The sequence below is a fragment of the Topomyia yanbarensis genome, chromosome 1 (assembly GCF_030247195.1).
Source record: "Topomyia yanbarensis strain Yona2022 chromosome 1, ASM3024719v1, whole genome shotgun sequence".
NCBI lineage: Eukaryota > Metazoa > Arthropoda > Insecta > Diptera > Culicidae > Topomyia > Topomyia yanbarensis.
This window is the reverse complement of record NC_080670.1, coordinates 115,699,661-115,725,525: the sequence shown is the minus strand read 5'-3', so window position 1 is coordinate 115,725,525 and position 25,865 is coordinate 115,699,661. Positions and strand designations below refer to the sequence as shown.

General features: G+C 35.8%; 1 protein-coding gene across 1 annotated transcript in view; it reads right to left on the bottom strand.

Moving 5' to 3' along the window:
* Positions 1-440: 440 nt before the first annotated feature.
* Positions 441-25,865, bottom strand: part of LOC131680036 (uncharacterized) — a 101,027-nt gene continuing 75,602 nt past the window's right edge. Inside the window, exons 3-4 of the mRNA XM_058960787.1 lie at positions 2,677-3,068; positions 441-2,076 (exon numbers count right to left, since the gene is read on the bottom strand). Coding sequence (XP_058816770.1) covers positions 644-2,076; positions 2,677-3,068 — 1,825 coding nt within the window. The 3' untranslated portion in view covers positions 441-643. The remainder of the gene's footprint in view (positions 2,077-2,676; positions 3,069-25,865) is intronic.

Sequence of the window (25,865 nt, the reverse complement as noted above, 5' to 3'; positions counted from 1 at the left end):
TCGATGATAATTTTCAAAACAAATGCCAATCATCTACCTTTTTTGAAAATTATCGTCTAGCGATCCTTGGTTGGTATATTTCCAGACAGAGCCTATCGCTACGCAATGAATCGTCTACGGGTAAAGCGCCCGGGCACTCATCATAAGAGGTGGAATGGAGGAATGTGGCAAACGCCAACTATGATTCACTCACTGAGTGGCGGCGTGTATTAACTGCACAAACACATTGATCGACATAGCTGTGTAGAATACCGAGAACAAATCGATGGTTTTCGCTGATTGTTTCGCCTATCACCATCCTTGCTGTCAAGAAAAGTGCGGTTAACTTTGCCAGTAAAGAACCTAATAGTGCTTTAGAGGGAGGTAGAACTGTGTATACTTGACATCGCATCGAAATAAGAGGATTTCTTTCAAAATAAATTACTAGGTTAACGTGATACTTTCTTTTGACAGTTAGTTTTGTTCAGATGCTTCGACTATGGAAAACTTGATCATAATTTATAATTTTGAAATAAATAATATATATTATTTCGTTTGCTAATATTTTACATGGATGATTTTCTATTATCACAATTATAAAGAATTTCCTATGCCATTCAAGGTTATAATATTTGTGTTCACCTTACTGATTTCCAGACGATCCTTACGAATCACGGGGCGTGAAATAAACGTTAGTATTTTCAACAGGTTGGTGATATTTAATGTAAGATTTGGTAGGTATACCGTGATATGACAGTATCTCACTATCAGAATTCTCCTCGGGCAACGGATGTTTATAATTGACCAGTATGTCCTTTTCAAGATGTGTTATTGTCTTTGACCGTTGAATTTGGGAAGAGTGATTTGTCACCGCTCTTAGCCTGGATGGTCGTCTCAGTATATAGCTGTGATCATACCCATGTGACGAAGCTAGAGTGGCTTTTGTAACAATAGGTCCTGCTTGGAAAGAATTTTTACTAGGCAAATATAATTTTTGATTGTATCCACTAGCACCATTATTGTATATTAGTGGATTTGGTATGTCATGCACCATTATTTTTTTTATACTATACCAGTTAGGCCGTTCCAAATAAATCGGTTTGGAGGTGGTAAATACTGTAAAATCTAAGAGGGGGTTAGCGCTAGTAAGTTCTATATTAAGGGAATGATCTCTCAAGTTGCTATTATAATTCTGAGCTGGTTTGTAGTACAATGGCCTACCGTTAGCATGTTGATTTTGTTTAGTTGTATGTCTGAAATTGTCGTTTACGGGTTGATTTACAATTGAGTGAATGGATTTTAATTGTGGCGCAAATGGTGTTTTGATGCGAGCTAAATCTATGTTGAAGTCATATGTCGGCCTAGCCTTACGTGTAGGAAGATTGTCTAGAAGAGGTATTGTATTATCGAAGTAGCGCAAGGTTTGTCGAATTGTTTCAATTTCTCTATTGAATTCCTGCATAGGTTTGTATCGAAGATTTTCTATCTTAGGTTCCAGATGCCACATGTCTTCGTTTTTACTTGGCAAATATTCTTTCGGCGGTGGGCGTTTTTTATTCGAAGCGCTGGTCTGGTTTATCTGTTCTTTAATATACAATACCCCATATGTACCAACAATAGGTACGGATTGTGGAGGTGTAGTTGATATGTAATGGTCGTATAAGTGTATTGTAGGTTTTCTAGCATCAAAATACTCATAGTATATGGGTTTACTCTTAACATTCCGTTGATTTACTGAAATATGTGTAGATGGGGAAGAATTTTTTATTTTATGAAGATATGTCCGAGGTGAAAGTGACTTTAATCTTATTGGTTTTTCATTACTAACATTGCTAACTGGTGGATTTTTTGATACAGGAGTGGCACTTGTTGTAGGGACAGTTTGATGAGTTGTAGTACTTTGTGTAGAAAAAGTTTTTACCTTCACTTTTTCGATTTCAACAATGTATTTATTTGTTTCCTTTCGTATACCCGTGATGTTTGAAGGTTTCGATATGGCATTTTTTTTATCAATTTTTTCAGTAGTAGTTATTTGTTCCGGTAATACGTTTTTTATGCGTGCTTCCAATTTGTTTTTGTTGATTTTGTTTAACGCATCTAAAGATGTTTTGGGAGCATTATTCTCTAAAGAAGCAAAAAAGTTGGGTGGAGGAGGTAATATAATTCCAGGCACTAAGGGCCCGGGCGGAACTGGATTACTGTAATTGTTTTTGTACTCAAAACTGTACGGTGGTGGATAATACTGAGATGGGTCGTCTTCGTCAATATCTGTTGTGTTTTGGCTGTCTAAAGAACCCGAATACGGTAGTAATGGTGGTAGACGCAAAAATGGAATATAAGAGGTTCGATTATGTTTGGTTGAAGGGATTGGGGTTGGTGTGGGGTAATTATATCCATCAAATTTTGATGGAGAAATATCTGTTCTATGTCTGGATAGAATATGTTTCGTAATAGAGTTGTTGGCTTGAAAGATCGGAACTCTTTCATTTGAGAAAAGAGAATATGTCTCATTGTAGAACGAATTATAAACCGGATGTTTATTATTACCGACAAACTGTATGGGACTATATTCAGAAAGTTGGACAGGAAAAGGAGGAGGTATCTTTGGGTTTGTTGGGATCTTTACTTGTCTTAAAGGGGCGATATAGTCATCCACAGGTTCCCATTTCGGTAAATTTAAATTCTTTTCAACCGTACCTCCTTTCAGAACTAGCAAGTGACCCTCTGAGAGCCATATCTCTTCGTCGCTCAAACCTCCCAAATTTCCAGCATCATCTTCCGGTATCTCAAAATTCGATAGGTAATTTAGTACTCCGGGTCGACGTGGTGTAGTTTTGAACAATTCTCTATGAATTAAACCATATTTTCCTTCTGCTACTTGATCGGCTAATGTCTTTCTATATTCTGTATTCTCAGTGATAACATTAACTCCTTTTTCATGCCCATTTGCTGCTGTAGAAGAAAGCCATGGTAACTCATCGAGCGAATTATTTATGTTGTTAGTTCCAATGCTTATGGGTGAGACCGGGTTAAAAAGTTGATGGCCACCAATCAGTCGCTGTATTGTTCTTCCATGAACTCTTCTAGATCTGAAAATATAGTTAAATTGTTTTCATTATATATCATTAGTTTAAACAAATGTAAAAAAAGATGGGTGGGTAATGTCAGAAACATAACCGGAGTGAAGTAGAATACACTTTAGACTGGTTATACCGTGAAGGCACATAATTCCGCGCAGTTTAGAATTCCGCGCACTCTGAACCATTTGTCAAATTGCAGAAACAGGGTAGTTAAAATAATTGAACATGGCATACACCTATGCTGCTTATGTTTATCCATACCGACTGAGAAAAAAATATTTTTTTTTCTGGCGGCTGATATACTTGCAAAATAATAAAATAGAATGCTCGTCCTTGTGGCCGCTATGTTTGCATATTTTCTTAGCGATTGCGTTAAGACCATAATGTAGACAGCATAACTAATTTGAAGCGAAACGTTTGATTTTCATTTTCAAACTTGTAAACACCAAAATAAAAAGAGTGTGTTGAATAACAATTCATAGCGCCAAAATGGCCAGCGCACTTATAAATAGGTATTATCGCTGAAATTACAGTGCGCGGAAAAAGGTACACTAAATTTAGGCGAACCCAATTCCGCTCATATAAATTGTAATCTCGGCCAACAAGAAAAACATATAATACACTCTAGAAAACGTCAAAAACCGTTGCTTATGGTCTGGTAAGGACATTTGGTCGGTGTTAAGTCAGACCGGATTAAGTCAAAAAATGAGATAATGACAATACTGGATAAATAATTTCTTCAGCTACATTCAACTTTTGCCAATTTTTGGAATATGTAACCATAAACAAGAATTATGGCAAAAAATAATTTCCAATTATTACGTAGAAAATGCTGTAATTCAAACTTTAAACCCGTTTTTCTCGAAATCAATATTTTGTCATTTAGTCATTTAGACTTAACACCGACCATTTCATCTAAAGAGCTGCGAAAACTCCGGGAAGGTAATGAATAAAAGGTTTATTTCAGCGACATTCAAACATATCTGGAAGAGTACCAAACCTGTCTTCAAACATTGAGCCGGAGTTTTGAAAGATTCGAACTGAATCAAGGTGATAAAAGAGTACATGTACCTGACCCATACTCTTTTATGTCTTTGGTTTTAGTACGAATCTTCCAAAACTTCTGCTTCCAACGGTTGCTGGAAGCAATTTCTGAGCCTTCTGGAATTAACAATATAGATGAGACAGTAATCCGCCCAGTATCCAAGAAAAGAGATTGTTCTTCTCTCATTGGTAATCTGCGATTTAAAAGCAACATTTCAATACGTGGTCAGATAAACTCAAGGTTACAAATGGAACAAACTCTGGATGTTTCATTCTGAGTTGATATTAACTGAATATGATTTGATTACAGAACCTACTGAACCGGCAACATCGCAAAATCCTTTGATAAAACTTGTCACAAACCAGCAAACGTAAATCCCAATACAATATGAAAGGATAATAATTATCGTTTGTTGCGAGTAGTTTAATAGCAATATTTCGACGAGGTTAGAAGGAAGAAAAAATTGTTGAAATAAGTTTACAAAGAAAAAAGAGAAGTGAGATTGAATAAAAAGCGAGTTTAAGAAGAACAGATAGAAACGAGTAAGTAAAAAAACTTTTGACGAAGAACAGAAAGAAAGGGAACTGCAGTGTAAAAACCAATCCAATCTAAAACCAATGATGCAAATGTAATGAATTAATCCACAATTCGAATACATAGCAAAAAAACAATTCAAAGGTAGATTCTTTACCGCGGTTTAATGGAAATTATCTTCACCGCGGTTACCTAAGTTAACCTTATTCAAACGTCTTTCTAGAACAATTTGGATTGATTTTTCATAACGAATTTAGGTTTACTCATGCCTTAGGTGCGCGGAATTATGTGCCTTCACGGTACAAATGCTACAATTTTGACTATCTTCTGATAAGTTGTATTAAAAGCAGTTATTTCGTTATTTCTAATCGAAATACCGATATATCGATACACCTACATCGAAATCTAAAATATTCGAACATATTTATCCTCATATGTGTGAAAGTCTATCTGGTTCGAAGTTGTCCAATTGTGTTGCTGTACGGAGATACTTACTGCTGCGTCCGGCTTGTAAGGTGGTCCGAAGTGAAAAAGGCCAAGTCTGCATCTCGAGCAGCCACGTACCCAGATCGATGAGTGGAAGAGCAGAGAGAGCGAACAGAGAGTAAACTAATAATATCTCCCGACTATCGACACCCCCTTGAGACCTAGATGAGTGAACGGGTAACATAATAACTGTGAGAGGACTCAGTAAATAGGGATGCTCTAACATAATGGGACTGTCTATACCCCACAATATGGTAATCCTAAAAAAAGCATTTAATGAATCTTTTTGTAAATTGAATCATTACACGAAACTGTCAACAAATCACACAAATGATAACTTTTTATTTTGTGCCATTCAACGTGAAAGCGATGATATTTTTCACAAGTGGCTCACTTACCATCCAACGCTCTTGGCAAGCAACCTTCTGATGCTTGTAATAACAAAATTTCAATTCGATTCTTTGTTGATAAATTGATGGCCCTGAACAGGGCCTTTTGTTTGGGCAGTGTTCGGAATTTACTTGGAGCTGGTGTGTTTGTGCCATCTGAGACGACGTGCTTGGCGAATTTTTCGGATAGCTGCAAACGGACGGCCGCTTCTTCTTATATTCTTTGACAATGTTCGGAAACATTCAGATCGAAGTATATGGTACGACGATACAAACAAACTGATATTGAGCAGCAGAATGCTAAGTTTTTATACCTGACAGCAGCACAATGTAAGCTCGTCCTTTTTGTGTTGTCCTCAATATGTATTCTTCGTAGCTCCTCCCCTTCGTTGGTCGATACACAAGCAAATTGTGTTGAACGCGTCGGAGTGCTGTTTACTTAGTAGCCGTAATGGAATACCTTGCTGCTAAAGTGTTGAATTTGGAAGGAAAATGCTGCCCGTGACAACAAAAAGACGAATTATCCCACGTCTTCAGCAGCTGGCGATTCGTAACAACGAAAAGTTGAACAAACTGCTCTCCGAAGCGCCCATTGCTCAAGGTGGTGTGTTGCAAAACATCCAATCAGTATTGCCGTATTCAGTATTGAAAACCGAAAAGAAAGCATAAATCGAACGCTGAAACTCACCAATGAAATACATATTGCTGTATAAACCGTCCTTTTCAGGACGATCACATATTTCTGATAAAGAACAAAATTAAAAATGTGTTTCCAATACGGAGGTTATCGAACACTCAGGGTAAAGAGAGTGATGTGATACGGCACCTTGGTAAAATGATTGAGAATTGAAACCTTGTTCCTCTTGCATACATCTCAATAATTTGAATCAACTTTTCGACCTTTATGTGCAATATTATGGCCCATGTTGCACACAAACCATATGAGGGCAAGTAAGCAAGTTTTATCCCGTAAGAAAAACAGGTGCAATCCAATTTTAAATGCATTTTTTTTAAATATTCTTTATCGTCCTATATCTAGAAGGTGCTACACGCTCATTTCAAAACGCCACATCGAAGAGTTATATTGCAGGTTAGCAGAAGTCGAATCATATTGAAACAAACTGTCGAACGAAATTTTATAATTGGATTCAGAGATGAAAATTGTTTTCGTTCGTTAGTTTACCTATGGCTATCAAAATGAGTGAAGTTTAATTTGCTCACAATTTTTTAGTTATTTTTACATGAGGAAAAGAATATATAATCACAATTTGTTCCCTTTTCTAGTTGTATCTTCTCACAAAGAACACCATAAGCATGTGGAAGTTTATTTATATTTTTACTGCTTTTGAAAGAGCTCAAAACTAAGATTGAATAAAAAATTGTAAATGAAGCCATTCCATATAGCCTAAGTAACACTTTTAAATATGACGGCAAACTGTTACAAATATTCTTATTTTGATCGTTATTTAAATGTTATCGGAGCTTGCTTGTATTGTTTCGTAATTTATAATTTTCTAGCCTATCTTGAACGATTTGCATTGCCGCTGTAGTACAAATTTTCGTTTAATTCTTTATGATAGAACAGATATGCACAGGGTATGAAAGAGCTGTGAAAGCTGAGACTAGACAGATGACTTGACAAAATGACGCAAAAAGTTGAATACGGAAAAATCGCTTAAATCGTGTCGGAACTTAAGGGGGGTTGTGTAAGGTATTATCGGCAAAAAATTGGATACTATAGTTTTTTCGATGCAAAGATTCTTTGTCTTTGCAGTCAGGCGCCACATCGAAATCTTCTTTTGCGGTATACACCATAACTCAAAATCTACTGGACAAACGTTGAGACATTTGCACAATTGTTTTTCACAGCATTTCACAAGTAATTAAGGGAGCTTTTATTTTTTGGTCGATTTTCGATTTTTCGTAGTACTTTAAAACCAAAGTCCGATTATTGTTAAAACAACGATTAACATGTTATTGTAAAATAATAATATTTAGCAGTTTGCAAAAAGCTCTTGTAGTTGCCTGGGCAATGATGTGAAGAAGAAGAACTGTGCAAAATTCAGAACGATTGGTCCAAGAAATTTTGTCTGCATCCAGTATCAGGTTCAATTTGTAAATTTATAATTGTCAATTCATTATCGTGCTGATAATTTGAATTACTTCATTTTCAGCAATGTAGGTCTGCCAAATTCTATATGCATGGTTAGTAGACTAGTTGGGTAGGATGGTATAATAAGCCCCACCAGGCTAAAATTTAAGATTTCCATTCCATGGACGACATAATTATCTGAAGCAAATAAATAATTTTTATGGCATTTTTCATGTGTTGCAGAACAGCAACTGATACAAACTTTTCAAAAGATGTAAGCTTTCACTCTTTTTCTATAAGCATTTGATTTAATTTGGAACAGTCAGATTTGGCTGAACTGACAAACTACTAAGTGTAATGTTAGAGAAGCTCTTCAAGCCCTTGGAGTGGCTAGCGACTAAAAATATAACTCTATAACGTTCTCGATAGTATGCACCATTCTTAGCAAAATAACGTTTTAGTCAATTATGGATCTTAAATAATAAATTGTTTAAGCGGTTACTCCACTGTAGAATTTTAAAACAATAGATTTTCTATTTACTAGTCTAAAATGTGCTTTAGGATGTAAAAAATGATATCCCAAAACATGGAGAACGAAAACAATCCAAAAGTATAATTTTCAATTTTGCCGCATCGCTTCTTATGTATAACCCATGTGTACTGCAAACTTTAACCGCGTTTTTCTCGAAACCACTGGCCGGAAATGTAACTCGAGCAAATAATTTTTGGTCGCTTTGAAATTTTCACAGTATATTCAAAATTGATTTTTCAAGTCACGTACGGATTAAATTTTTTATTGCTTACCTTTTTATTGATTAACGATTTTGTGTAGATTTTAATGACATTATCTACGTTTTTTCACTCACAACTGCGCCATTTCGCTTAAAATCAAAATATCGAAAAAATCCTACGTACATTGCTATTGACATAAGGAATCAGAAAAACTTTAGTTTTTGGCACTAGGTCAAAAATCACGGGAGATAGATTTCCGACCGTGGACCCCTTCCAAAAAACGCGCATGAGGTGAAAATGCTGCAGAGCCGCCATCTTCTGATGAAATTGCTTGAAAAAATTATTTTATTTGATACAATACTTATGTTATAAATCCCATTCAACAAGATGTCGATTCTCCATTTTATTGAGCAATAAAAAAAATCTCGAAATAATCAGACTATTAAATGGCATAAACAGTGAATTTTAAATTAACTTTATTGTACAGTTTTTTTAACATAGCCGTGTATTGCTGATCAGAACGCAGCAATGCAAATGGCAGCATCGTGTTACCGGAAGAAGACAAAAATATGCAAAAATATGTCATGCTTCTCTTGCATACATTTCGTTATTTTCAATCCTCTTTTCGGCTTCTTTCTAGATAAATATGGCCCTCTTTGCTCGCAATGAAGATGGCAATAAATAAGCCAGTTTATCAGGTAGGAAGGACAAGCACTGTCGAATTACACTAATAAAATAAAATACCAATTAATACATAGAAAACTACGCATGTTCAATAGAAGTGGAATAACCCATTAAGTGGGTAAAGAGTTCGTATCCATAAATGAATACATCTCTTGTACGTCAACCTGGGTATGTTTTACCCTTTATTTTTCGCAGAACTGTTACAACAAAACGCGTGAAAAATATCCATTCATGAAAATCGCGCCAGAATGAAAAATACTGTCAATAGAATTATTTCTGAATTAAAAAAACATAAAATAACATTCATTTCACATTATTGTCTCCTTATCTACTTAACAAAATAAAACCGCCAACTGGATATATTTTTAATGGCTGGATCTTTTGGCTGCTCTAAAAATGCCAAACGCATATTTGCAACATCCTCAGTAGTTTAAATAGCCGTTTTTTATGAGTATTGCCGAAATGTTCCGTTTCCGCCACGTACTCAGATGCAGGCCGGTAATTTGCAGCTTCCACTACGAACCTTAGTTTGCAGGTTAACTCGCTTAAAATAATTCTTAATGACTTTTCACTCATTATTAAGATCAGTATATCCATTGACATTATCTCATAGAGTAGTTGTGAAATGAATAAAAAGCACCAATTGTTAGAAGCAATAAAACACCCATTTTTTGACAGTTCGAATAACTTCCGAAAATAGGCAATTTGAATACATAAAATGGGTAAAGTTTTTTTACCGTGTTTATCTACCTGATTTTTATTTCCTCGTTCTTTCCTTTTCTCTACACGCTTGATTCCAATTGCACATCAAAGGGTTACAATAGAGCACGTTTGGATAAATTGAGATCAATTCAGATCAAAGTTGTTTTTGTGAATTAGAAACAGAACTACAATAAGAAGTGTTTTGATTCTTTTCTTTTAGCTTATAGCTAAGAGAATAAGCGGGACCATTTAATTCGTTAATATAAATCGATAACATATTTTCACGAATGATTGCCCATATATCTATTGTATCACAGATCAAAGATAGTAAATAACGGAAGAAAATTATTGTTTTTAAGGGATAGATCCAAACAAATGGCAATTGGATATAGATCGTCAAATGCAATATTTTATGAATTTACTTACACTGGTCGTTAGCAAATTGAATCAGAATGTTAACCGCTTAGAAATTAGCTTCACAAATACCCTAAGCTAAGAGTAAATAATTGATTTTAAATATGTGCAATGTTCCAATAAGAATAAAATCACATAAAACTTCTGAATACAAAATGTTTTGAAATTTATTGTGAACACAACGGTGATCAATATATTTATTTCGATTTTTGGCATAAATCGTTCCAATTTGCATTGATGCATTATAGAAATATATCTATATTCTGTCTGCCACAGCGCAAAAAAAATTAAATATAACGCTCGTGAATATAAATTATCATTCTGTCAAAGTTTAATTTTCTGTTTGATCTTTTACTTTTTATTTAAACCTCGCTGAAAAACGTGTATAATTTTAATTCGCAGACCTTCAATGATAATTGATCTTTATTCCAAACTTGTGAAAATTCACTTGAAACGTAAATAAATGTTCTCCCCCACGTCGATAGGTATCATGTTTAATTAGAATGGCACTCACAGTTCATTTTAAATTCAAATTGAAATATTTTAACCAATTTTTTAATCAAAGTATGAAATCTCTACAAACATATAATTCCGGCTTAAAAGCCAACTGTCAAAATTCTCTTTGAAAAGGAATTCCGGACAAACCATTACTCGCCAATCACAGATGTTGGCAGTAAAGAAAAGAGAAAAAATTTCTCTTCCATTAACTTGGGCTTTAACCAGTAATCATATTTTTGTCGAGAAATAACTATCATGGCACCAATTACAACCGATGGTTTAGTCACCTCTAACTCGACGAGCGCCTATTCAAACTGAATAAAAACATGCATATTAGGGTGACAATAAAACGACCATTTTTTGAAATTACTAATCTACACCCCCTAGCGTCGTTCCAAATCATGAAAAAATGACACTGTCCAAATTTGAGCGAAATCGGTTAACCCTAACCCCTCCTCCAACGAGTTAAAGTTTGTATGGGATTTTTGGCCAAAATGTATGGGGAAACACTCACAGTTCACATTATCGCCCCTAGATGTCGCTGTTAACTTTCGAACACGGACCTAGGAAGGAGTTAAGGTTTTGAAGATATGCCGAACAAGTTTGTCGAAGACTGCAAGACAATCCAACCAACCGTTCAAGAGTTATTAACGTTTAAAGTTGGATACTGCTGCTTAACATGCGCAAAGGGCGTACTCCGCTTATCTCATATATGTGACCCACATGCAAAGGTGGGGCAAGGTTAGGAAAAACTCATATATCTCTGAAACGACGAGAGATAGAAAGTTATGATGTTCCACAAAGTTGTAGAGAAATAAAAGGACTTTTTGGTTTCACTGGAAAGTTTCAGGATTTCTCCGCAGGGTGGCAGCCAAGCAATTTAAAGGGAATGCTCCTATCTGTACAGTGCTAAGAGATGGAGCATTTGGATGTTCTACAAAGTTGTAGAGTAGCAAAAAATACTTTATTCTCTCATTTGAAAAATGCAAAATTCCACCAAATGGTGGCGTGAGCAAAATATATACAATGGTAAGAGATAATGCAATCTGATGTTCTACGAAGTTGTAGAGCATTTCAAAGGCTTTCGTGTATAAATATAATTTAGGCCGCATAGTGGTGCTAACAACCATATATTATCGAGAATGAATATATTTTGATACACCTTTTGAATGTTTTCTATTTTTTCCGCACAATAGCGTTAGAGAATCAAACTAGTTTAAAATAATACTCTTATTTCTTGTGCAGAGATTCTTTTATTATACATAACATGTTACAGATTTAGGACTCTCAGGTTAAAATAAAATTTATATTCTTGACTTTCTTTGTAATCCCATTGATATTTCTCCTGTTGCCTCATTTATTAACCTTTTTTAATTTTTTGAAGCAACTGTTGACTAGTTCTAAGAACGCTCTCTCCTCAAAGACGTCATGAACAGTGCCGCGCGTCAGTGCTCGTTGATTGCCGCAGAAGAAGCGTACTCTATGCGCCGTGAACTCATTTAGACAGGCATTGGTTGCACGATTACAGGGCTGATATTTTGGTTATAGGTGAGAACTACTAGGGTCATTTGAATGCCGATTAGTGACTTTTTCATCATATCTGGTCTCATTTATAACTTAGGAATAGGGCTCAAAATATATTCTGTCACCTTAGGGATCATCCATAAATGACGTAGGATTATATGGGGGAGGGGGCAGTTTTGTATTTTGTGATGATGTGTGACGACAGGGGGTAAGGGGTCATGTCATGCTACGTAGCTGTATTAAAGGAGAATAACTAACATCGTTTTTATTTTTTTTAAATTTTACGGGGACAAAGGGGGGGGGGGAGAATTACCGTCAAGCTACGTAATTACCAGGGGGGTATTTAGAGGTTTGTGACGAAATGCTACGATGGGGGAGGGGGGGTGTTAAAAATCACTCAAAAAATGCTACGTCATTTATGGATCGTCCCTTACGCGGACTACTAGACTTAAACACTACATTCCGCTAATAATGCAGCCTGGGATAAATACCTAAGTATGCTACAATCCAATTCGCGCTGTGCTTCTATTATAATCAGCATCCCCTATCACCTTGCAAACAAGCAAAGCGTGCATGGCAACTGCGCTGCCTGCCCAGTCGGGGGGGGGGGAGTACATCACCAGATATTTGAATTTTGCTTTGTGCGACTATTCCGGCAAGGAAAGATCGTCTCCTGCTATAACTGCAACATTGCAGCCAGCGCTCGTCGATCGCTCTGTCGTAGTAGAGACTGAACCGGCTGGGTAGTGTCATTTTGCTTTGTGCGTTTCATCGCGCATGTTGCTTGCTATCGCCGCAGAGATGTGGTGTATGTTGTTGCCGTTGGTGCTCGTTGGTCGCCTCGAGACGTGCCATGTGCTGCGAACCCAACTCAATTGATATTGGTTATACGAGTATGGGACTGATACTTCGGCAGTAAGCAAAGGGTGCTAGAGCAATTTGAATGCCGGATGGACAATAGTCAAATTAGATTCCAGCTCCGAGCAGCTTTTTAGGTACCTGTGCAAATTCTTAGCTCGATCTCTGAAACTATATTTTTGCACCTACTGTTTAAATTTTACACGGGATTTTGTGTGGGAAAATTAACTTTCATAAAATAATTCCTCCAGGAGTTGCCCATTGCTTCCTAAAAATAAATCGTTATGTGACATTTATAGGAAATTCAACACAGAAACAAAGTCTCGAAAACCACAAAACGATTTGGCTCTTGAGAAAAAAGTTATTAAACAGAAACCGATTGATGCTCTGACGATTGATAAAAAAAATCATTTTTTTCTAGCACCACTACTGTTGGTTGTCCAATTATATGAAATTTTGTTTTGATTTACTGTGTCTAAATCATTTATTTATACTGTTTGGCCACCTTGCAAAGGTTTTGATAGATAAATTGAGGCTTCTTTTGTACATAATAAGAGAAAGTTAAAAATTTTGTATATAATTAGACTGTCAGCAGCAATGATGCTATGAAATATGAAATTTTCATCGATCTTCAGAGTATCAATCGGTTTTTGATTAATAACTTTTTCAACAAGCCTCAGATCGTTTCGCGGTCTTCTAGACTTTATTTCCTTGATAAATTTCCTATAAAAATCAGACATCTATTTATTTTTAGGAAGTAACGGACGACTCTTGGAAGAATTATTTTGCAAAAGACGATTTCCTCATATGAAATCCCATGTAAACTTTAAACAGTGGGCGCAAAACTATAGTTTCACCGATCGAGCCAAAAATTTTCAGAGGGTGCTAAATGTATCCTAATAAGTTACTCTGAGCAAAAATTTTTTTTCATATAACCATGTCTCACTCTAATGGTCAATTTTTCATCACATCTGGTACCACACATAACTTCCAAACACATGGACTACCATTCCAACTTTGGAATGGTAGTCCATGTGAGATCATGAAAACATGGATTACCATTCCAAAGTACTAAGTAACTCAACAGTGACATTAGTTTAAGGACCCCAAAGTAGGCTAATTAAATACCAATACCGCGGCGGAACCCTTTATACAATGAAGCTCCATTTTTATCGTGACTAACACCTTACATTTCAATATACGGGCCCTTTTAAAAATTTCGGTAGGAAAGTCATGTAAGGTTTGGTACGCTTATATCTTTTGCTGTACTGCATATAATTAATAATTTTCTTGCCATTTTGTCGAAAATAAGTTCAACAATGTTGTCATAACGAAAAACTGTTTTGAAAAATTACTCGAAAACTCCTCGGAACTGGCGAAAAAATTCAGCTCATCTCGGTCAGACCTGTCAATATGATGCACCAACCGCACATTTAAATGATGAAAAATTTTAAATATAGGTCCACTGTAGATTTGTTTCATTTTGTGTTGAACTGTTTAGAGCGTACAGGGTCCTCAAAGGGCTCTACAATATCAAGAAGGATTTATTTGTGAGCTGAACACGGCTGTTTTGTGAATCTGTTTGTGTTAGCAGAGGCAATTATTTTCATTTCTGATTAGAGAGTACCATACACGACGAAAACCGGATTTTAAAACATTGCTCTCCGGCGTGACCATTTTCCAGGATGGTATGTTGCCTAATATCCATGCCATTCTGCCGTCAGGCGTTGGCAGGCGAAACAGTGCCGAGAAAACCAGAACCTGCCCTTTTCAGGACACACTTTCCTAACCATTGATTTGTTTTATTATGAAAGACACAATAGGTAGGCCATGCTGGTTTCTTGGGAGACATAATAATGGTTGAGGTCTGGAAGCATAGATCAATTTTGAAGTTCTGCGGACGACCTTCGTTGCAAACTGCTATCGGGGAGCTTTCCATCTGGTGGATTTACGAACTGTTTGGCACGGGTCACAGCACGAAAAATTCTACTCCGCTACTGCCGATGCTAGCAAGTAGCATAACGACGGTCAAATGAGTGATGAGAAAAACCGACCGACCGTTGTATAGTCGCGCGAATATGCTCTAGTATCGTTCACTCGCTCGTCACTTCTATTAAAAATTTTCAATTGCTTTATAATTTACTTTTTTATTTCGACTATGTTAGTCACATTTTCTTTTTTATATTTGAACTACATTCAATTAGCTAGAGATTACTGGATAGGGAAAGTTATGAAAATAATAGCCATAGTACTCAAGTGAGAGCAAGGATGTGAAGTAAACAGATCGGAAAACAAGAAGTGCCAGGGTCGGTTGTCACGGTAAAGATAGACTTGTCTGCCTATACCAGGACACATGCTAGTTAACTCGGGTGGTTCGTAGTTATGCTGCCTAAGCTCTACCCTCATTAGCAAAAGACAAAAATTATGCCCGTACGATATTAAGCCTGTTCTAATGACCCTGCCACTTCTAGTTTTCCGATCTGTTTACTTCACATCCTTGCTCTCACTTTAGTACTATGGCTCTAATTTTCATAACTTTCCCTATCCAGTAATCTCTATTCTGTTATGATAAATCTCTTCTACTGTTCATAAATAATAAAATTTACATTTTATCCAAAGCTTGAGTTTGTGAAGCTCACAATAGAAACCGATTTAAAAAAAATAGATTAAGGAATATTTCGTAAATATCATTTTAAAACTTGATATACTCCCTACACTTAGTACTCATGACTGAAATAAAGTAGTTTTAAATGATAGTCTCAACAAATTCGCTAAAGACACGAACTCTGTTTCTATTTTTTGAAAAATTATTTATCCATAATATTAAAACTTCAAAGATGGCGTTTCGGACAGTAAGTTTTCATCAAACTTCCACCAAATCGAATTTCTGGCCACGCCACTGACTCCAAGTAAGTAGAAACAAAGTCGTTCAACACTCGTCCCCAAGAAACTTCTTCGAATACTGCCTGTTAATTATAATACATTGAAGACCCGGTTTGATCAGGCCCCGATTTAGTCTGTCCCCATTTTATCAACCTCATGTTTGATGGACTCTAGCAGACGAACAAGGCTGAACGCTATTGAGAGTATGAACTTTAAATTGATTCAAAAAGACTTTTTTCGATTTTCGGGCTTAGCACAACATATATTTATTTAACCTCTTTGGGAAAATTTAGTTTTCCCCACGCAATACATTGATGGAAGAATTTAGATATGTTATCAATAGAGCAATAATTCGTTTGTATGTCTGTTTTATGGGCCCTTTTTCGCTTATTCATTTATTTGGTTTAGCATTTGAGATTTCAAGCACTGATGTTGTCCTATTTGAGCGATTCTCTGAGTCCTGCCACTATCCCATGTAGTATGTGTTATCAAAAACATCGCGAAGCATAAAGTTATAAATGTTCTCTATCTATATAATATACGAAGAGAGTGATAAGAGTTATATAAAATGTATCATCACATTGTTAGGTGGATTAAAAACGTTTTTATATGAAAATTCTCATAACTTCGAAAAAAGTTTAGTAGTTAGTTAATGTTTTAATGCAAATTATGCGCCCTAAAATAAATTTCAAGTTGTCCAAAGGGTGCTTCAGTGTAAAATAAAAACTACAAAAGTTTTAGAAATAAAACCGTTTTTTAACCCTTCGGAAGTCGCGCAAGTGGCCCAATGAACGAGCAGCCGCTGGTGCGCCAACACATTTTTACTAGCTTTGTTAGCTGGCGGAAGGTTACAGAACACCCTGAAGCTTACATTTGGTTTTCTCGTGCAATGAAAATTACAAAAGCTAGAGCTTGCATATCTTCAGCAAATTTGTTTAAAATGTGTTTCTCTACAACTTCTACATCGAACATTATCTTGAACCGTTGAAAGTTCTATTTTAAAAATTTCTAAAATGAGAATCACCCTAGCATCTGTTAAAACAAAAAGAAGGGCATTGCAAAGTACAACAACTATACCAAACATGTTGTAAGGCTAAGTCATTTAATTTTAGCAAAAAGTTAAAATTGCTGCTAAATTCACATTCTAGACCACTGTGTTGTGGGAGCATATTGAATGATATTCTACACAGTATTAGAATCTGGCCAAACGTCTCCTTTCGATTTCGAATTCTTCTGCATGTGTTTCAAAGAGTACCCAAAGATGTGTCTCTTGACAAGTCATCCACATAGTGTCTCAAGAAGTACTCTACACCTTCGTAGAACATCAGATTGCATTATCTCTTACCATTGTATAGATAGGCGTATTACCTTGAAATAATTTTGCTTACTGGCGCCACCATGTGGTGGAATTTTGCATTTTTTAAATGAGAGAATAAAGTATTTTTGCTACTCTGCAACTTTGTAGAACATCCAAATGCTCCATCTCTTAGCGCTGTACAGATAGGAGCATTCCCTTTAAATTGCTTGGCTCATTACCGCCACCATGCGGAGAAATCCTGAAACTTTCCAGTGAAACCAAAAAGTCCTTTTATTTCTCTACAACTTTGTGGAACATCATAACTTTCTATCTCTCGTCGTTTCAGAGATATATGAGTTTTTCCCAACCTTGCCCCACCTTTGCATGTGGGTCACATATATGAGATAAGCGGAGTACGCCCTTTGCGCATGTTAAGCAGCAGTATCCAACTTTAAACGTTAATAACTCTTTAACGGTTGGTTGGATTGTCTTGCAGTCTTCGACAAACTTGTTCGGCATATCTTCAAAAGCTTAACTCCTTCCTAAGTCCGTGTTCGGAAGTTAACAGCGACCTCTAGGGGCGATAATGTGAACTGTGAGTGTTTCCTCATACATTTTGGCCAAAAATCCCATACAAACTTTAAGCTCGTTGGGGGAGGGGTTAGGGTTAACCGATTTCTCTCAAATTTGGACAGTGTCATTTTTTCATGATTTGGAACGACGCTAGGGGATGTAGGTTGTGAATTTTTTTTTTCATGTAAATCATTGTCACCCTACTTTACACTCTTCTCTATGCAAATTAATACTTTTAAATATATACTTGCTTGTCTCATTCACGAATTGCATTCTCTCTCTGACGCACTGTGTTTGATGGGTTTGAAAGTTCATGTGACCGTATCTCACTATTTTTCAATTGTACGTTAAAATAATAGACCTGAAAATTCTATTCTGCGCGAAAAAAAATTTTCCAAGACGAATTGAACTTTCTGGTTCTTAAATAACTAATTGAGGTCCATCAATTAAGCAAAAACATCAGATAATCTTAAACGACGCCGCCAATGAAAGAAGAACGATAAGGTCAAAATAAAAAAGGATGGAAACACTAGAAAGTGCGTTGTATATTAATTGTCATTTTCAAATAATGGAATTTTTCAAAATATTTTAGAACTTTCCAAAGCAATGTTCGTACAATTCGTTTTATTTATTCATTTTATTTAGATCAATTCTTAAAATTCATTAATTTATTTATTTCATGGGTTTTATTTGTTTTGTTTATTTTATTCATTTTGAATACTTGGCCAATCTTAAATATGTGATCATTTCATTTCAATCATTTATGTTATTTAGCATGCCTTTTGTTCATTTTGATCATTTGGGTTCATTTTATCTATTAATTCGCTTCCTTCTTTGGATTCATTCTGATCAGTATATTCAATTCATGGGTTTATTCATATCATGTATTTAAATTATTTTATGCACTTTTTTTATTCTATGTATTATATTTATTTTCGCCTTTTATTGATGAAACTATTTGTACAGTCGAACGATATTCATGATTTCAGGATTTTAGTCACGGTTTTTTAATATTTTAGTCATGAGTATTGTGATTTATGTTCAATATTTCAGGGACTTTATCATTATTTCCATAATTTGTATTCACGTTGTCGTGATATTTTTGTCACGAGTAGAAATTTATCTTTATTAATATTCATGATTTCAGTATTTTAGTCATGATTTTTGATGTTTTTGTCACGAGTGTGATTTATGTTCATGATTTCAGGATCTTAATCACAATTTCCGTAATTTCTGTTCACGTTATAGTGATATTTTCTTCCAGAGCTTAATTTCGAATTTGAACTCATGATATTAGCAGTTTTATCATGGTGTTGGTAATTTTTCTTCGACTTATCGCGATCTATTATTTTTTGGTTATCATCGGTTTTTTACGCGGAGTAGCGTCACAATATGAACTGTCATAAAATTTCGACAGATTCGCGGTATCTTGTTCTGTGAACTATATTACGAATATGATTTGATGTGCTCAGCCCGTTTTCTATCCAGGCATCACACTGAACTTTATCAAATGAATATCGATGTTAGAGGTCTTAACAGTTTTCTTATATCTACTGCTTGTACCTATTACTGGTCGATAGCAGCTGGACATTTCATGAAAAAGTGCATTGATCAAAAATAATTCCACGAACAATACTCTAAATTTTGTAAAATAGTTCACGTGAAAATTTCATTATCATGTTGCATGAAATTGAAAATAATTAGGGATATCTTCTAAATATCACAAGCACGCAAAATCAAATGTAAGTCATGTTTATGGAATCACGGATCATGAATAATATTTCATGATTATGTAAGCTATTTCATGAGCTATTTTATAATCCGACGTGACTATTGTTCTAGGAATCAAGAACCAGTTCACGAATACATGAATACTATTTTAGGATTTCGTGAACTATTTCACGGGAATGAATGGTATGTCGTGGTTGTTATACTAAGTATCATGAACCAGCTCACGAGAAAAAATAATATTTCATGATTTTGTGAACTATTTCACGAGAACGGATATTAGATTGTAACTATTATACTAGGATGCATGAATCAGATCACGATGATCCTATCCCGCCTCGACAATTGGGTCGAAGCAAATGGCTTACTGTCAGATACACAATTTGGCTTTCGCAAAGGCAAAGGGAGGAACGATTGTCTTGCGTTGCTCTCAACCGAAATTCAAATGGCCTATGCTAGTAAAGAGCAGATGGCATCAGTGTTCCTAGATATAGAGGGGGCTTTTGATTCAGTTTCTATCAAGATTCTTTCAGAGAAGCTGCACCAGCATGGTCTTTCAGCGACTTTAAACAACTTTTTACTAAACTTGTTGTCGGAAAAACACATGCATTTTTCGCATGGTGACTTATCGACATCACGATTTAGCTACATGGGCCTTCCCCAGGGCTCATGTCTAAGCCCCCTGTTATACAATTTCTACGTCAACGACATTGATGAATGTCTTGACAATTCCTGCACGTTAAGACAACTTGCAGACGATGGCGTGGTGTCTACGGGACCCGAAGCTGTCGATCTACAAGGACCATTACAGAATACCCTGGACAATTTGTTTGCATGGACTATTAAGCTGGGTATCGAATTCTCCACGGAAAAAGCTGTATTTTCTAGGAAGCGTGAACCAGCACAACTACAGCTTCTATTAATGGGTCAAACTATAGCTCAGGTCTTCACAGTAAAATATCTAGGGGTCTGGTTCGACTCGAAAGGTACTTGGGGATGCCATATTCGGTATTTGAAACTGAAATGCCAACAAAGGATCAACTTTCTTCGTACAATAACCGGAACGTGGTGGGGTGCCCACCCAGGAGACCTAATTAGATTGTATCAAACAACGATACTGTCGGTAATGGAATACGGATGCTTCTACTTTCGCTACGCCGCGAACATACATTTCATCAAACTCGAAAGAATTCAGTATCGTTGTTTGCGTATCGCCTTAGGGTGCATGCAGTCGACCCATACGATGAGTCTCGAAGTCCTGTCGGGCGTTTTCCCGCTGAAAAATCGATTTTGGGAACTCTCATATCGATTGCTCATTCGATGCGATATCTTGAACCCGTTGGTGATTGAAAATTTCGAAAGGCTTGTTGAGCTCAATTCTCAGACCCTTTTTATGTCACTGTACTTTGACTACATGGCGCAAAATATTAATCCTTCTTCTTACAATCCCAACCGTGTGCATTTTATAAATACTTCTGAATCTACTGTTTTCTTCAACACATCCACGAAAGATGAGATTAATGGAATTCCGGACCACATACGCCCACAAGTGGTTCCAAATATTTTTTTATGATAAATTCCGAGAAGTCGACTGCTCTAAGATGTTTTATACTGACGGATCAAACCTCGAAGGGTCCACTGGCTTCGGTATTTTTAATCAAAAGTTCACCGCCTCCTACAAACTCAGTGACCCCGCTTCAGTTTACGCCGCAGAACTAGTTGCTATTCAATATACCCTTGGAGTCATTGACACATTACCCGCTGACCATTACTTCATCGTCTCGGATAGTCTGGGTTCTATTGACGCTATTCTCTCGATGAAACATGGAAAATACGGGAGCTACTGAGTGCTTTATCTGACAAATCTTTCCAGATTACCTTGGTATGGGTCCCTTCTCATTGCTCCATTCCGGGAAATGAGAAGGCGGACTCCTTAGCTAAGGCGGGTGCCATTGAAGGTGACGTTTTACATTTCGTATAAAAGAAATGTATAGAATTCGCTCAAACTTTCAAGATTTTTCCGAGGCCCGGAGGGCCGAGCCTTATATACCAATCGACTCAGCTCGACGATTTGGGACAATGTCTGTGTGTGTGTGTGTGTGTGTGTGTGTGTGTGTGTGTGTGTGTGTGTGTGTGTGTGTGTGTGTGTGTGTGTATGTAACGGACAAATTCTCATTCGTGTTTCTCAGCAATGGCTGAACCGATCTTATCCAAACCAATTTTAAATGAAAGAACTAAAAAACAGTATGAACGCTATTAATTTGTTTTTGATTCTGATGTTTAGTTTCCAAGATATGAATGTTTGAATGCGCAAAAATTGCGTTTTTTGCAGTTCTTTTTGAATTATCTGCCGAAATTGACAATATAGATTAACAATTTATATGTTTTTAGACAGCTTTAACGAATACCTTTCGAACAAGCTATAGATTGTTGAAATCGGACTATTATAAAAAGAGATATTAAACATTAAATGCGGACGAAAGATTTTTATCATTTCCCATTGCCAGAAATATGACCAAAAACATGTAATCTATTATTAACGCCAAAACGGCTTATTTTAGGTCAATAGTATCTTCGGAGAATTTAATGGAGGTAATATTCCCTTTCTTTTGGTATAGTGCTTTTGCTGATTAATCTTCTTATGAGTGAGATATTTTCATAAATTTTCTTGGAAGTGATTATATCGAAATGATGTCTTCAGCAAATTTGTAGCTCTTACTTTTGCGAATAACTTTACTGAAGACTTCAAATATCTATTTTGAATACTTTAAAAGTTATGGCTTGTTGTTTGTGGATTACCTTTTGTCGCCTATTTATTGTTCAATATAGTAATAATCCATTGAAATAAGCCAAACATTATTACGATAAAACGAATTTTGTATTTCATTTTTCTATCTACAACCGCTAGAAATAATCACCGAACACCTTCAAGTTGTCTGGAAGGAACTTGATAACTTATCAGTGCAAAAATGTTCATTTGTACGAACCTTCTGACTGCAATTTTTCTAACTTATAACCATCGGATCGATCTGAAACATATCGGAACATGAAAAGCGAAATAAATAATTCCAAGCAACGGCGTAGCCAAGAGAAGGTTTTGGGGTTTAACACCATACAACCCCCCTCCCCCCACCACAACACCAAAAAAAAATAATGGATTGAAGTTGAAAATTTATTGATGCAGACTGATTTAATTCAATATTACAATAACAATTATCTGATCCGTAGATTGATAACCTGTTGTTTTAAACATCATGAGGACTTTTGATAAATTGTCGGAATGGGGTCCTGATATGTAACTGATCTATTGGTCTTGATTTCACAGTTGTCTAATAGCATCAATATCAAATTCCTGCCTGAAAACATTCCAATAGAAAATTCCAGAGTTCTGTAATCAATCATAATCCTCAGATTTCTTTTCAAATTGAGCTCGCTTTTGTAGAGATGTACTGTAATAAAGGTCTTTATTTAATAGGAAGCGAAGTTAAAATTGATTTAATGTCTATGAAACATAGAACTGCTCACCAAAAAAATGCATAACTTTCAACATTTGCTAAAAATGTTTTTGCCTTTCTCATACACTCTAAAATTCGTCAATCTAATCCCCACCCGGAGGGCCAAGTGTTATATGCCAATCGACTCAGTTCGTCGAGATCGGAAAATGTCTGTGTGTGTATATGTGTATGTGGAAAAAAATGTGACCTCGGTTTCTCAGAGATGGCTGGACCGATTTGCACAAAGTTAGTCTCAAATGAAAGGTACAACCTTTCCATCGGCTGCAATTGATTTTTTTTTATTGATTGGACTTCCGGTTCCAGAGTTACGAGTTGAAGAGTGCAATCACACATCAAATTCCTATATAAACTGAAATGAAACATTTGCAAAATCAAATTTGTATTTTTGATGCCAAATGACTTTAAAATGCATGAAACATTGAGATTTGATGTAAACTCGAAAAAAAATAATGTTTGACAAAAATTGACTTTTTTGGACTTTTGCACATTTTTGCATTTTTCATATAGAAAGGTTATGCAATCACTCTAAAAATCGACAATCATACCGGCCCGGAGGGAGTATGCAGTGAGGGGTTGCTACTTTAAAATTAAAACTAGTTTAAAATTTCTTAACAAGTTGAAAATTTTCGGCAGGACCCGGACCTCCCGGATCTTTCTCCATGATCCGCCGCTGGTTTCAAGCGATGTTTCAGTATCACATAGTATCTCAAGATCGTGGCTGTTGATCCATTGTATGTATGTGCAAATCGTACTGAACATGTACTATTCATTTCCACCATTGTATTGAACATAACCAGCCATGGAATCGTAGTCTGGACAAATGAGAAAAGCACAATTGCACCACTAGGTGGATTAAAACAGGTTTTTATTTTGGGAATGCGTCGAGTTGAGACGAAAACGTAATATGATTAATAACGAGGATAACACTTTCCGAATGTAGAGAGAAATTTATGAAAAATGACGATTTCCATGCGACTCTAGCAGGTCCTGATCGATTTTGATGAGCATTTCATTTTTGATGTATGGCCAATTATATGTATAGGTCAAATGCTCAAAAACGGTAATTTAAGGATAGCATCATTCTGAAACCGCCAATCTAGGAGGTTTAGTATTTTCGATGAGTTTCACAAACGTTAAACAGCGCTTCATTTGATAAAATAATTCTGACGGTATATCGTTCAAGAAGTATTTATGGTGAATTTTCTCAGGTTTACATTCATGACTACAATAAAGACTCAACAAATTCGCTAAAGACACGAACTCTGTTACTATTTTCTGAAAAATAATTCTGCTTAATTTTAAAACTTCAAAAATTATGGTTTCGGAATTATGCCGTTTGGACAGTAAGATCGATTTTCACAAAACCCTCACCAAACCGAATTTCTGGCTACGCCGCTGACTTCAAGTAAGTAGAAACAAAGTCGTTCTACGCTCGTTCACAAGAAACTTCTTCGAATGCTGAATATCTATTATAATAAATTGAAACCCCGATTTTATCAGCCAAATATGAACACATGTTTGATGGGCTCTAGCAGACGAACAAGACTGAATTCGAGTAAATCCTTTCTTGAGCATGTTTCATTATCATGAAGATGGAAATATGCAAAAATAAAAAGTTCATCATAATCAGAAATAGTTATCAGACCACATCAAGGGACGGGAAGAATATTTTAACAGTTTCAGTTTATTATAAAGAAAAAAATGCCCGATTTAGTCAATGTACCTATTTTGTCAGCCTAAAATGCACCACGAGACTGATGAAAATGGGTCTTTATTGTATGTATTATTCACTGTGTTTCACATTAATAGGTACATTTCATTTTTGGGGATTTTTTATTGCTTCGAACTACAACAATTTTTAGGTAGTTTTCAAGGGACTATAGACTTCTTCCAAAATTTGGCGAACCTATTCCAATTCGTATACCAATTAATTGGTATACTTAAGGGTTTATATGTTGCACATAGAGAAAAATTGAAATTTTCAGCTTTTTTCCTACACAATATTACGAAAGCAATTTTACCTAATAAGTTTGTGAAAATTATAAACTATTTGAAATTTTTTAATAGTTTTATTTTTTATTTAACCGCGATTTTTTAATAAATAGTGACCAAATCAAGGAAGTCACCTTTAGAAAAAGTCGATGTCGAAGTAAAATTTGGAACTATGCACGCATGCACTTCAGAGATAGCGTGATATCAGAAGCTGCGATTTCATTTCAACGCTTTTTTGTGAAAAGGGCGATACTTACAATTGTAAACATAAGGTTTTTTTCATACATGCGAATGGGGGCTTTGAAACGCAACAAATTAACCTAAAATTTTGGATTCTACGATATTGCTTTCTTAAACTACAGCAAAAAATACAACGGGCGAAACTGTATTTTGTTTGTTTATTTAAAGTTTCGCCCTCCACGCTCCATGCAAACAAACAGGGCGATACTTTTTTGCTAGCAGTTTCGAGGCGAAACTGTTTTTTTCGTATTTTTTAGGAATATTAAGCTGATACCAGCTGTAAATAGTAACAATGATCGCTATTGAAAAAACCCGGACGAAATCGGTGGTGTAAAACGTTAGTTATTGTAAAAAAACGTAAGGGCGATACTTCAATGCTGATAGGTGGGACTGAAAAGGTAAACAATCGCCAAAGGGGCGATACTATCATTTTGTCAATTTGAATAGCAAAAACAAATTTTAATTTAATAATTTCAAATACTTTATAAAGTTTTGGGTTTCGATCACTGAATCATGCAATCAAGAATGTAAAAAAACACAATAGCTCCTAAATAGGAAATAAAACCAAGTCTGTAAATATTCACTGTTGATTTTCTTTGAATGGTATCACTGCTAGTATC